Source organism: Chelonoidis abingdonii, chromosome 17 (assembly GCF_003597395.2).
Source record: "Chelonoidis abingdonii isolate Lonesome George chromosome 17, CheloAbing_2.0, whole genome shotgun sequence".
Classification (NCBI taxonomy): Eukaryota; Metazoa; Chordata; order Testudines; family Testudinidae; genus Chelonoidis; species Chelonoidis abingdonii.
This window is the reverse complement of record NC_133785.1, coordinates 24,459,513-24,473,849: the sequence shown is the minus strand read 5'-3', so window position 1 is coordinate 24,473,849 and position 14,337 is coordinate 24,459,513. Positions and strand designations below refer to the sequence as shown.

Sequence of the window (14,337 nt, the reverse complement as noted above, 5' to 3'; positions counted from 1 at the left end):
AAGATTGTATTAATCCTTCTTCCTACGAAGAAAGTTCCCACAAAAGCATACGCATTTATACTTTCAATACAATGGACCGCAAAGATATTAAACTCAGTAAGGTATATTAACTGAATTCGTAAGGTTTTCCCATATCTGTCACAAACTTGTCCAGCTGTGTACACTTTTGTGCATGAGGAATGCTGACACTCTCTCTCTCTCACATACATATTTTATATATGGATGGATGGATGGATGGATGGATAGATAGATAGATAAAGGTATATAGATATAGTTTAGGGACAGATAGGTAATATTCCCTGAATAAAGTATACAAGAAATGTCATAAATACACATCTACCTCAATATAATGTGATCCAATATAATACGAATTCGGATATAATGCGGTAAAGTAGTGCTCTGGGGAGACAGGGCTGCATACTCCAGTGGATCAAAGCAAGTCTGATATAACACGGTTTCACCTATAACGCAGTAAGATTTTTTGGCTCCTGAGGACAGCATTATATGAGGTAGAGGTGTATTATTCAAATATTATATTGGATTAATATTTTTTGACTAGCCCTAGTTTTATTTCTTTACTTTTTGACTTAAACTATGATTTTTTTAAAAAAAATCCAATAAATAACTATTTTTGTAGTCCCATTATCAGTCACATATTTGTTTATCACAATTTGCTGTGACATAAAGGAACAATGGCTAAGGCACTATACTCGTATCAGACTATTGGGTTCAATTTCACGCTCTACTACGGAGTTCCTGTGTGACCTTGGGAAAATCATTTAATCTCTCTGTGCCCATGTTCCCTACCTGTAAAATGGGGATAATATTTAGAGTGTAAGTTCTTTGGTGCAGGATGTGTGCAGCACCGAACACAATGGGACCTTAATTCCATTGCTAATGTAATACAAATAAGAAATAATAAAACATTTAAAATAATTATTGTTGAAGCATCACTGCTTATTTCCTTGTTGGTATCTGGTGACAGCACTAATTCATTTGACTGTGTACATTTGGAATCTTTAAGCTAAGGTTCTGCATTTTGATGGCAATCGATAGATTTTGAAGGACTCATTAATTCCTACAGGAAAAGAAGAGAAGTGCGCAGTAAATGCATGAATACTGTGCTTCTTCAGGATGTATTTACAGTAGGCATGTTAACTGAATTCTCCTAATCTTCCTTTAGTTTGATTCTTTCCATTCTTTATCTGGTTACGTCTTTCAATGAGAGACTGATATATGAAAGGCAGAATGTAGCATCAGACTTTAAAATACCATCACTGCATTGTTTTAATGTGCTTTCTTCATTCAGAGACTCCAATATTTTCAGCATACAGAGTCCAGCCTCTCTCTCTCTCTCTATCTGAGATGGATCCCTGTTGATTGTACTGCCATTTCTGTGGTTAGGACCTGATTTGCCATTGTGAATTCTTTGTCTATAAATTGAATGGTCACAGTGTCAAGGGTTGAAGATTCATTTTTTTCATTTAAAAATGCAATAAAAAAATGAAATCATAACCATATTCTTCAAAATCCTGCCCTGGCTAACCACCTTCATTTCTTTAATGCTGCATGAAGTGGATTGACTTGTATTCAGCACCCAGAGAATTCTGTTCCTCACCATCCTTCTCTTTGTGTGTGTGTGTGTGTTTGTTTTTATGTGCAGGGCAGGAGAGAATTGGAAAAGATTCCCATTATGAACAAGAGGGGAAAGTTCAGTTTGTGATTGATGCTGTGTATGCCATGGCTCATGCCCTCCATCATATGAACAAGGATCTTTGTGCTGATTACCCTGGGATCTGTCCGGAGATGGAACAAGCAGGAGGCAAGAAATTGCTGAAGTATATACGCAATGTTAACTTTAATGGTGAGTCCAAAGCAATATGTATCCAAAGCACTTCAGAGAACATAAGATTTTTAAATTTAATTAGTCAATCAATTATTTATTATTTCACTGGATTTCTTAGCAAATGGAGTGGCCATCATTTATATAGTTCATGTTTAGCATTCATTTGGTTGTGTGCTGCTTTCCTTGAAGCAGTGAGTTTTATATATATGATTATATTTCTGACGTGCAGTACTCCAGCTAGTCAAGTCCTTAGCTTCTATTGTGCAAAAGGTACTAAACTGTGCATCCCTTTTATGATGACTGCACTTAGAAATTAGGATGAAACCACTGAAGTCTGCTAATAACCTCAAAATTTTCTCTCATCAGCAAAAGTGGGTGATAGGCAAAAAATATATATCCCATCTCTCTGATTTATATAATGCCTAATTTGGACCTCGCTGCTTAAAAAAGAAACCCACAGCAACTATAGGCAATGCATAGTTTTTTAGCATCATCCAAACCATATCCTTTGATGTGTATCATTTCCACCTAGGTGGGGCAAAAAAAAAGGTAGTTATTTGTCACACAGAACTCAGCCTGTCTGTCATTTTCACTAGGACAACAGTTTAGAGTGTAAGGGACAGATTCATTTTCAGGTTTCAAATCAAGTGATATAGACCTGCTAACCAGAAAGTCCCCTGTGGTGAAGGTTGTTGCAACTTCCATTCCTCTAGAAGGCTTAAAGTGAGAATACAGCACAAAAGGCAAATGTGGATGTAGACAAGCTAAAGTTAGTTTGATCCAGTATATCACCTCAGGTGCTTATGATTCATCCTCCTAATAAAGGTGCTCCCGCTGATCCCAATAAGGACATTGGCAAACCTAACACCAGCCCTTCCTTGAGGTACAGGATAGCCTTTCATATATACTTCCCTGTGCTAGTGTCTATGAATCTGGCCTAAATACTATAGCAGGATTTCCCAACCTCTGAAAATTCTGTTTAAAAGTTACTTGCTTCATTAACATACATAAGGAGATTCCTGTGAGCCCACCCCCAGCACCAGGACAATTGAACAGTCACAGAAGTTAGCTTCTAATATAAACATTTTTTCCTCTTTATAAACTTTGCTAATACATGTAGCAAGAGTTTTTTAAACTGTTTGCCTCAGCACTCTGCAAGAGGGAGACCCAGACTTACATTTTAAAACCTGTTAGCCTAAAGTTAGACATCTAAATCCATATTTAGGCCTAAATGAGGACTCATGTTCAAAAGTGGTGAATGGGAGTCATACAACTCTTAGTGAAGTTTTGGTGATAGCCAAAGATGCTCAGCACCTCTGAAAATCAGTTTTGTGACCCTACTGAGACTATTCACAAACTGAAAGTTTGGCATAAGCTAAAGTGCTTTGCTGGATCAAGGTTTTATTTAGGTGCCTGCCTAAGGATAGAACTGTTTAACTTTGGGTTCCTAAGGCTTGAAAACATTGGCCACCTTCTCTGCTCCTGGGAATTTACAATCTAATAACTAGAGAGGGAGAGAGAGAGAAAAGAAAAGGGACTCGGAGACCCAGATGAGGAAGATAAATCTTGTACTTCATGGTCTAACTTCATCACTGTAGTCAGGAAGGATTTTTTTCCTCCAGGTAAAGCATTGCATAATTGGCATAGAGTATCAAATGAGATGCAGTAAATATTTTTCCCTCTTCTTTGGATTACCTGGTGCTAGCTACTGCCAGAAGCCAAATACTGCTGGACTAATAAACTGAGCAGATAGTATTATTTTTTGCTTTGTAACATTCTGTTTGTGTTCTTTTTCCAGAAATAGGAAGATATGGAAAATCCTATTTTCAGAGAAATATGGTATTTGTGTAATTTTTACTAATTTGGCCATCCTAGAATTCGGTAGCAGATCATTTATCTCTCTCTCCTCCAGAGGCCTCAAGGAGGCACTTGGAAAGTAGCGCAGTTCAATGGTCATCCTATCATTTTAAGAGAGCTGAGGAAATAATTGACTTAGTAGATTTTGCCTGGATTTCAGTTTTCTCAGGTATATTCATTATTTCAATTTATTCACCCATTTTTTTTGCAAGATTTTTTCCTCTAGTTGTGGTTGGTTACATAAGCCATAGGTATTTTTTTTAATACAACTCATAAACAGCATGGAGGCTTCAAGAAGGTAGCAGAACTTAAAATAATAATTTTAACCTATTTATTCTCTTGGCCATTTAAAGCTGGCCCTAGATAATGTTCCTGGAAGCATTAGGTGTCTTTAAGATGTATTATTCATGTGCAGAGTTTACTTTCTCTTGGCTCATTCACATGAAATAATTGCATACATGTTTGTGCACGTAGCTGCAAAGGGTGCAGTCACATCCGAGGCTCATTGCCAAGGCTCTGGAGAGATGTTCTTGGAGCACTGTTCCCTTTCTATTTCATGCCCCCGTCTATTATAAAATATACCAGGTCCGTAATGTTCTATTACTGTAGTCACAATAAATGTGTGTGCTTTCATAGTTGTGAAGGGGTAGGGCCAGTTGTTTGTCTGGCTTGTCTAACTCTGTGCCAGGCCTTTTGCAGAAGGGCTATTGGGAACCCTGTCTCCCTGCTGAGTCAAGCAGTGTCCTATTGTATGTAAAGTATACCCCTTCCCAAATGAACACCTGCTGGTATGAGCTTAAAATTTCTTCTTCAATCAGTGAGAGTGAAACGCAATTGCCCAACACTACAGGAACATAAGTGTAGAGTGAATATACAGAATTTTTATTGCCATATTTTCTCCTTTCTGCTTTGGGATATCACGTCAGAGGTGAATGTCTTACGCACTACTATAATTCATTAAAAAGATAGGGCCAGACTGTGACAATTGCAGAGGGGTGGGGGATGGGAAAGGCAGAGCAGGAGGACACTATTTCCTGATGGCATGGTACATTCCAAGCCCTTGTTATTGCTACAGTCCTTGCACTTGGAGAGCACCAAGAGCAATCCCTTGGTATGCTTCTGATGGTGCATGCCATCCCAATTGGATCTGGAAAAAGCAGAGTCCATGGCCTAAATGTGTTGCAAACCGTATTGTTCTCCTACATACTGAGCCACTCAGCTGAGTGCCCCCTTTCGGTGCAGCCTCCAGGGAGGGTTGGACAGCTACACACTGCTTCTGGGAGGGCCAGTGGCTGAATGTCACCATTTGACATATACATCATTAAACTTCTGCTCTCTTATTCTTGTTACAATGAGAACAGAGAATGGCACAGCATGAATCCTTTCTCCCAACAGTGTGAAGGAAAAAAAATGTGTATCCCATTCTTGTGCATTTTAAACCTATGATCCAATCCTATTTAGATCTCCTTGTAACTATGCAGCTGAAATCCTCTTGCCTGTGCATGCTTCAGGGATTTTTTCCCCCCTTACAAAGACCATGACATTCATAAAGAAATCGCTCAAGCAATATTTTAATGAATAGATTGTGGATTTGTAGTAGGAACTCAGTATGAATTCAATTGTTGTCTCACAGTGTTGAGAATAATTTTTTTAAAAGTCCAGATGCAGTAAGATTCTGAATATTAAACTCATGATGCAAAGTGTCTGTGTTCCCCCTCTCCTCCAAAATGACCTGAAAAATGATGGATTATTTTTATATGAACCACAGCTGCTCCTCAGAACTGCAGTGACTGTGAGTCATAAAAAGAGTAGCTTGTCACACTTAACAAGACTCTGACCCTTCTCCTATTGCACTTTTCTTCATGATGAGTTTTTTGTGGTGATTTAGAGACACAAATCCTGCAAAATCCAATAAATTGTGTCTTTGCAGTGAGATTTTTCATGTGAAAGGGGCATCATGTACTGAATTTAGTGTGTGTGTTACTTGTTCATTGGGAACAGATGGATTAATATTTCATAACACTACTGAATGTGCAGGCAGCACCAGGGAAGAGCATGTTACTAGCTTTCCAAGTTGCTTGATGGGACTGTGGAGTCTTACAATTCTTAATGAAAGAAAAAAAAAAGATGTATGTCAGTCTGTATCCCCAAGAAAATCTTCCCTCTCCCTGTTATAATAAGAAAAATTAAAATAATAAATAGCACCAGTTATGAAAATAATATGCTTCAGCCTGCAGGTTTCCTAGTACCACTTCTCATTGTTTCTTATAGTCTGAAAAAATAAACAGAGCACAGAATAAAATACTGTAGTAACTTTAAAACAGGCACATGAAAGAGTTAGACCTTTGCAATCAAATGGTGGTCACTGTGCGCCAAAATATGCTGCCAGACCCACACTGGGATCAAAGACAGGCAACTCAGAAATCATCTGCTTGAATTACACCCTGAGATGATTACAACTATGTACCATTCCTTACTCTGAATAGCTGCCCCCACTTTTCACTTCCTTTTGGTTTGTGGGTAGATTTCCAGATGAAGTAAATTTAAACTCATGAAATAGGACAAACCTGAAAAAGTAGCCAATATCAATTATGCTGCTAATTATTACTATAAATAAATACTAATGGTGAATACATATTAATATAGAATCACATTTAAAATTATTTTGCTGTACTTAACTTAGAATATAACACATGACGATTCTAGAGAGAGAACCACACTGGGTAGGGTGGGCAAGCTGCATAGATGATGTCTGGAAGAATTATGCATTTAGAGGCCAGGACTAGGCATCCAGCACCAGATTAAGAAAAGCACTTGAGCACATGTTTAATGATAATCACATACTCAAGAGATTTCTTGAACAGCGGGGCTTTCATGAATCAGGGAGCAGGCTAACCAGTAGCAGTAACCACTCCTGTGGAGCAGCAGTGATATTTAAGAACTGCATTAAAAAGCTCCATGAAGGAAGCCATTTTCAGTGCACAACAAGAAGTTGTATTGATCCTACAAAACCCACCAATAATGCTGCATATTCTTGAACACTAGCTACTGGCACTTTACCCAGTTAACTATTTACACATGCACAGGCATGTCTCTCTTATACTGCATTCTGGTGACAATATACATTGTCATTAGGAAGGCTTGCCAGGCCCTGACTGTTGCACAGGGCCATATCCCTGCAGGGCATTGAACACTGTCAGCAACATTAATGGTCCACCATCACTACTAGCAAGTGCAAGCAGCCAAACTATCTACTTATGTTTAACAGCCCAGGAGTGAAAAGGGGCTCCCGACCCTCCTGCTCCCCAACACAGTCTCCCTTCAGCAGCTGTCATTTGGTCTTTTTCATTTATAGATTCCACTTAAAAACTAGATATCACACTAATCTGCAGATATGACTGTAGAGAGCTTTGTTATTTCATAGGGCAACTTTTAACCTAGACTCTGTTGATGCACACCAAGTTTATTCTGCATCTATTTAAAAGGAGAAAAAAACCTATAGTTTTATGCATGCAGATGTATGTAAGTGAGTTCATACCCTATCTGCATTACTGCCCTATTTATAGGGTAGATCCTCAGGTGGTGAAAATTTACATCTGGTGAAGATCTGACTCCTATTGTGTAAAAATACCCATTTTTTGTGTCAGTGTCATTTATTTGGAACGTAAGGATATACCCACAAATATTGATGGTACATTATGTGGGGGCAGATTGGGCTCAGATGCTCTGAATTGTTGCAACTAACATAAAATAATACAACATGTAGCTTGGCTAATCATATAAATGCTTTAAAAAGTCATGATTAGCTAAATCCCATTTACTATTTTTGCTGACTTTGAGAAGAAATTTATGAATTATCACCCTTATGCACCTAAAAAATGTTTTGCCACCATAAAAGTATTCCAGCTGCATGAATCCAATATATAACAGTTACATATCTGCTTAGTACCCATAAGGAGTCAGAGACAGGAGATTTCTGTGGAAGATTTTCTGTACCAGTCTTTGAACTTAATCAGTGTCTGATCTCAGAGAGGCTGCAGTATAGACAAGAAATAATTTTACTAGGGTTAGAATTTGGAAACTATGCTAATTCACTCCTTCAAACTTTCTTTCGCTCACTGAAATTCAGTGAAGAATATGAATCATGAGGAAAACCATAAACGTAAAGTTCAGTGCTACAACTGAAGAGATTTTTCATACCACCCCCCAAGCAATGTGGTAGGAGTAAGTTTTGAATATAGATATACTAATGATCTTCTGTCTTGACACAATATTGCTTTATGTCACAGAAACTTATTTTAATACATCTTGAAACTCATGTGGTTCTGGAAGTTTTCGCTTAGATCTATCTGAAAATACTAAATTTCTTTGAAGTCTCATTTAAGAAGTAGCCATACAGCCCTATAGTGTTAACTGAGCTGCAAATTTTCTGGTTGGGATTCTTTTCGCAACAGCATCTCTAACATATTAATTAGCTATCATAATTCAATGCCTATCTGTCATATAAGATATGCCCCCTTATTCTAACCTGTCTTGTTTGGATGCACTAAGAGGATAGGTGCTGGAGACCACCACCTCCTACAAAGCTCCTGGATAGGTGAAGGTCAGGATAGGCACATATTACAAAGCTCAGGGGCAGGGACGCTGGAACAATCTGTATAGTGGGGGTGTTGAGAACCATTGAACCAAACTGTAAACCCTACATATGAAGGAAGATATTTCAAACCAGGGATTGTGGCAGCATTCCTAGTTCCAGCACCTATGCCCAGTGGGAGGCTACACTAATACCCAGTTCTGGTCCACAGCCCCAAAAGGATTGTTGCCATGAGCTGGCTTGGGGTTTGTGGCCAGACCCATGGATATTCTGCACGTATGATGCACGAGGGGCATGCGCTCAGCTACTTTAGCAGCTTGAAGCATTGTTGAGTGTGTTGCGCTCGGGGCCCTGACCCATCCAAGGAAGGTTGTTCTGAGATCCTTAGCTCTGCTGCTATCACTTGCCTCTCTCATATCACTCTGCCTAGATGCTTCACAAGAATCAATCCAGAATCTGGCCCCTATTGTTCATGACTAAGCTACTTTTCGGCAGGTATCAGTGTCCTAGGGTCTAAAGAAAGCAGCATACAAGGAGAGATTAGGAATAGTTTTCCTATAATGTCCCCTGTTCTGTTCCCTCTCAGTTGCATGCTGATTAGTGGAATAAGAACAAATTATGGAGGAGGAAGCTATTTCTGGATGCCAGTCAAGATTCACTAAACCTGGGCTGTCTTCTGATGGCAGTATCTCTCAGAAGCAGATGGAACATTTTCTGGGGGGGAAAAAATCATTTAGAGGCTCCATTCACAGGACTGATGTTCACTAAAGAACTCCCTTGGGGGAGCGGGGCAGAGGCGGGGAGGGAAACCTGTGTGATATTTCATGATATGAAGCAAGACTCATGTAGCTTTACTTTACTTTTACTTTTCACCTAGTGGGTATGAGTCATGATAATTAATCACAGAAAGAGGGATAGGATTATGGCACAATGTCCTAAAGCGTCCGTTTAAGCTGCTGTGATGATGGATGGCCTCTGCCTGAGCTGTGATGCCAGTCTAAAGCTTTTAGCCGTGACAAAATAAATAAAACAAGCATTATAAAGCTTTGGCTGTTTTTGCTTCCTTCCTCAGGCAGTGCTGGCACTCCAGTGATGTTTAATAAAAACGGAGATGCACCAGGGCGCTATGACATCTTTCAATATCACACAACAAACACTACCACTCCAGGCTACCACCTGATTGGCCAGTGGACCGATGACCTGCAGCTCAACGTGAGTCCAATTTACTCTTCACTTGCTCACTTTTATCAGCATATAGTTATTAGGTTGACTTTTGTCACCAAGAAGGAGTCAACGTAGGCATGGTTGGCTCTAGGTATTTTGCCGCCCCAAGTAGGGCAGGCAGGCTGCCTTTGGTAGCTTGCCTGTGGGAGGTCCCCGGTCCCGCGGATTCGGCGGCAGCCTGCGGGAGGTCTGCTGAAGCCATGGGACCAGCAGACCCTCCGCAGGCATGCCCCCGAAGGCAGCCTGCCTGCTGCCCTCACGGCGACCAGCAGAGCGCCCTCTGTGGCTTGCCGCCCCAGGCATGCACTTGGTTTGCTGGTGCCTGGAGCCGCTTCTGAGCGTAGAGGACAGTACTTAATGTTTTTGTACAATATCTTCCTTTGTTCTGTATGCAGTTTGTTCTCACCTGGTGCCCTATCTGTACTGATTTATACTGAGTTCTGATGACCTTGCCATTTTTTATTGTTGTTTATTTTTTTGCTCATCAAAGCTCTCTAGCCTCTAAGTGGGACAGTGGCTTTTTCTCTGTAAGGCATAGCTGCTTGAAACCTTTGGGATTTCATCTTTAGAATTGCAAATTGCTCCAAGTGTCTCCAGCTTGGTGGAAAAGAAATGGATTTGGGGTGGGGGGGGGGATTTTTTCTGAGTGGCTGTCCTTTCCCAGGGGTTGTTTTTATGCACTTAGCAGTGAGGCAGCCCTTACATGTGTGGCACTCCTTTCATAATGAAGTCTAGCTGAAAGGTAAGGCAATCAAATGTCTCCTAGTTATTCTTGACGTTGCCCATGTGAAAGAATGAATATGATTATTTCCTCCGGAAAAGGCAGACTTCATTCATCTGTGGAGTCTGAGTCTTTAATTTTTAATACATTTTTCATTACAAACCAAAGTCCAGCACAAAAACACACATAGAAAAAGAATACCTGCCCCTTGGTCTGTAGAATAGGACTAGCATGTGCCTACCTCAGAGGGGAGTTGTGAGGGTGAAGTCTGTTGTTGATTGTATGGATCTCAGATCCTATGACATTTACACTCCTAGACAGGTGGAAATATTATAATTTGGAAATGTAACTTAATCTAGTACATTTTCTCCTCACTTTAATTAATGTAGTCCATGTCTTAACCAAGTAACACCAGTAATTAATATAGGGAACCAAGGGTCACTCTTTGCACAATATTGGGCTTCCTCTTAAATTCCATACTCATTAAGGGATGTGACATGTTTTGTCAGCATTATTCACACTGCTGTGTTTAATTTAAAGCACACTGTCTTGTTAACTTGCAATTTACAATTCTTTTCTACCAAAATATCAATATTTTATTATCTAAATACTACTTAATATAAACTACTCATCTTGACCTAATATCATTGAAATCAGAAATTTATGGCACCTTTGTTGTTCTGAAGCAATTGGGTTCAGAGTTTCCATACAAAGCACTTTCCCCCCTGGTCTGGGCTTGGCTAGATTGTGTTACAGGTCTGTCGCACCTTACGCACATTTAACATGCGCGATTTCAGCTTTACGCGGTTAGCAAAAACAAAAACAAAAAAAAAGAGAAAAATAACCATTTTAATACTGTACCTGTAGTGCAGGCGATTCTGCCCACCATTCAATTCAATGTAATTTTGAGTGTGCAGTTTTTGCTTTACGCGCTAACCGCGGAACGGAACCCCCGCGTAAAATGAGACTCGCCTGTATATCAGTGGGTGAGGTTACTACAGCAACTTCCATTCTGTCTGCTCGTGTGTTCCACAGGCCAAATACCTCCAGGAATTACCATTGGTTTGCTAGTCCTCTGTGGAGCATTTCAAGAACAAAATAACTTTTGCAGCTTCAAAAGCAGCTAGGAATTCTCTAGCCAAGGGGACCAGACTACTGGCTGCTATTAAATAGTTCCCAAGAGAAACTGCCAAATCTTGTAGTTCACCTTGTAGGTTTATTTCTCTGGATGACTCCCTGGATGTATCTGTTTCTCGATGTATATCAGTCTTGCAAACTTCTTCCCACCAACGTGCAAAAGGGGAAAATGTAAGAAGGATGGTCCAGTGAAAGGTGACTAGCCTTGAACTCAGGAGACCCAGATTCAATTCCCTACTCTGCCACAGACTTCCTGTGTGACCTTGGCAAGCTGTGCCCGAGTTTCTCATCTGTAAAATTGGGAAAATGGTACTTCTCTACTTCACATGGCTGTTGTATGGTACATGAGGCACTCTGACATTACAAAAAGAACAGGAGTACTTGTGGCACCTTAGAGACTAACAAATTTATTTGAGCATAAGCTTTCGTGGGCTACAGCTCACTTCATCGGATGCATGCAGTGGAAAATACAGTAGAAAGATATGTGTATATATATACACACAGAGAACATGAAACAATAGGTATTACCATACACGCTCTAATGAGAGTGATCAGTTAAGGTGAGCTATTATCAGCAGAAGAGAAAAAACTTTTTGTAGTGGTAATCAAAATAGTCTGTTTGCAGCAGTTGACAAGGGAGATGGGAGGAACAGTGGTGAGGGGGAAATAAACATGGGCAAATAGTTTTACTTGTGTAATGACCCATCCACTCCCAGTATTTATTTAAGCCTAATTTAATGGTGTCCATTTTGCAAATTAATTCCAATTCAGCAGTTTCTCATTGAAGTCTGTTTTTGAAGTTTTTGTTGTAATATTGTGACTTTTAGGTCTGTAATTGAGTGACCAGGGAGATTGAAGTGTTCTCTGACTGGTGATGTAATAGCAAAGGTGGTTTTTTTGTTTTGGATTGTTGTTTTTTTTTGCTATAGATAAATAACATATTTGGGTTTTTTTCCTCTCTCATTTTCACCACCTCCCCCTGATAAAGGATCAGAAAATAGATTTTGCTATTAAATGTTCATGGCAGTTTTGCAAGGCTGATGTAGTATATTCAGTTTATATTGAAGAGGACAAAATGCAATTTAGTTCACGTTCATATTTGGGGTTGTTCTTTGGTTTTTTTTTTTGAAAGTGGGTAGTTTTATTCTTGATACTTTTGATAACTCTAGGGTATGTTTTTATGTCCAGTTAGTAAATCTGTTTTCCTTACAATATGGAGCTCTTTTATTTTTCTGAAGCACACCTGGACGGGCTGTTAGATAAACAGAAAAAGGCTTAAGGCATAACATTCAGGAGGCTTCTGGGTGCTCTGTATATGTTTTTCTTTTTGTCATAATCTACTTACAGAGCCAATTTAATGAAGTGTCTGAGACAGTCTGGGCATTTTTCTCAGGCCTGGTTGCTTCTATGTATCTTTATATTACCTTTGATTTCACACTTTTGGCAGGAATGTTTGCAAAAGCAGGACTCAAGTTGTGCTGGAATGCTGTTCTGGCACCTTTCTGGGGGGAGATTGTAACGGCGTTTTGGTGCTATCATTTACTCAAAGTGTTTTTCGGCACTACTTTATTTAGGATGGAAGTACATTGCAGCACCTCTTTTTTTAGGATTGGAGCACGGCGCTAAAGATGTATACTTTTTGTTCTGTGCATTCACAGGGCCAGATTCTGAGTTCTCTTACAGTCAGGGTAAATATGGAATACCTTCTTGGATTTCTCTTGAGTTACCCTGGATTTATATCACTGTCTCTGATATCAGAATCTGACCAAAAAGCAAGTGAGAAAATATCTTGTAACATTTTTGCTGCAACAAACTCTGGACATAAATTATGAATTTTCCACGGGGGAGAGAGGATAGTATAATCACCAAATCTCCTTATGGTGTGATTGTTTTCTAACAGCTAAAACGGCTCTTCCTGGAACATAAATCACGATTTAGTGAATACTCTGGCTGCATTTCATAGTGAGGATAAAATGAGCTGATGTCTAATTTTAAATGGTTTGACCAATATTCTACTGAAAAAATGTTGGCTGTGGCATACACCCTGTAGTCAAGCAGAGTTCTGATTAAAAGAATATCAGTCTACCTCCCACTAAGAGGTCCTGCAAATACATTCTGCCTCCCACTGTTTCTTGAAGATTTTTAACATCTCTTACACTGCCCTCGTGACCTCCCTCACACATATTTGATATACAATATTTATATTTTCTCTCCGTTCTGCAGCTTGAAATGCCTAATCCTCAATTTTAGACTCAGTAATCAGGCCAGCTCCATACCCATTCAAATGCAATATCTTGACCTACAGTACATGCCAAATTGCTCAGATTAAAGTTACTGTAATTAGACAATAAAAGTGTTAAACATGGTAATGTTATCATATGAAAACAGGTCTATATTTCAGTTTCCTGATGTTTAAGGGACACTTGTGCATAATATGAAATAATGTAGAGAGAATTGCATCATTGCAAGGAAGAGAAATGCCTTGAATGTATTTAGCATTAAATGAATCATCATTCAGCTACACTAAAATAGGATAGTTGGATTGTCAATGCATATGGTGCAGTATATCAAGTATCACAGGTGTATGTTACCAATGGCTCTGATTTTTATAAAATTTAAATTCAAGGAAAGACCATGTTTAAACTCTGATGAAGTTTCTTGATAGAAAGCTGCATGAATTGCAAAATTATTCCTATTGGCTATTTGCTGTCCTGAAAGGAAAGAGGAGAGGATGGGGAATAGCAAGAACATGTGCAAAGCCAGAGCTACTCTTGGAATAGTGTCTTCCAGATGTTAATTATATTATTACAAATTAACTTTTCTTTTTCAATAAGAGATGCTCACACATCTTCCATAAATATATCATATTTGATATATGATATGTCATAAGACATATCAACACCAGAAAAGCAGGTTATCATCAGGTTATTCATTAAGCCTCAGGCACTGTAACTTCAG

General features: G+C 39.2%; 1 protein-coding gene across 3 annotated transcripts in view; it reads left to right on the top strand.

Annotated features, from left to right (window-relative positions):
* The window catches only part of GRM7 (glutamate metabotropic receptor 7), a 553,977-nt gene that overhangs the window by 358,360 nt on the left and 181,280 nt on the right, over window positions 1-14,337 (top strand). For all 3 annotated transcript variants that reach the window (XM_032784200.2, XM_032784198.2, XM_032784197.2), the window contains exons 6-7: window positions 1,664-1,864; window positions 9,370-9,509. In XM_032784200.2, coding sequence (XP_032640091.1) covers window positions 1,664-1,864; window positions 9,370-9,509 — 341 coding nt within the window. The remainder of the gene's footprint in view (window positions 1-1,663; window positions 1,865-9,369; window positions 9,510-14,337) is intronic.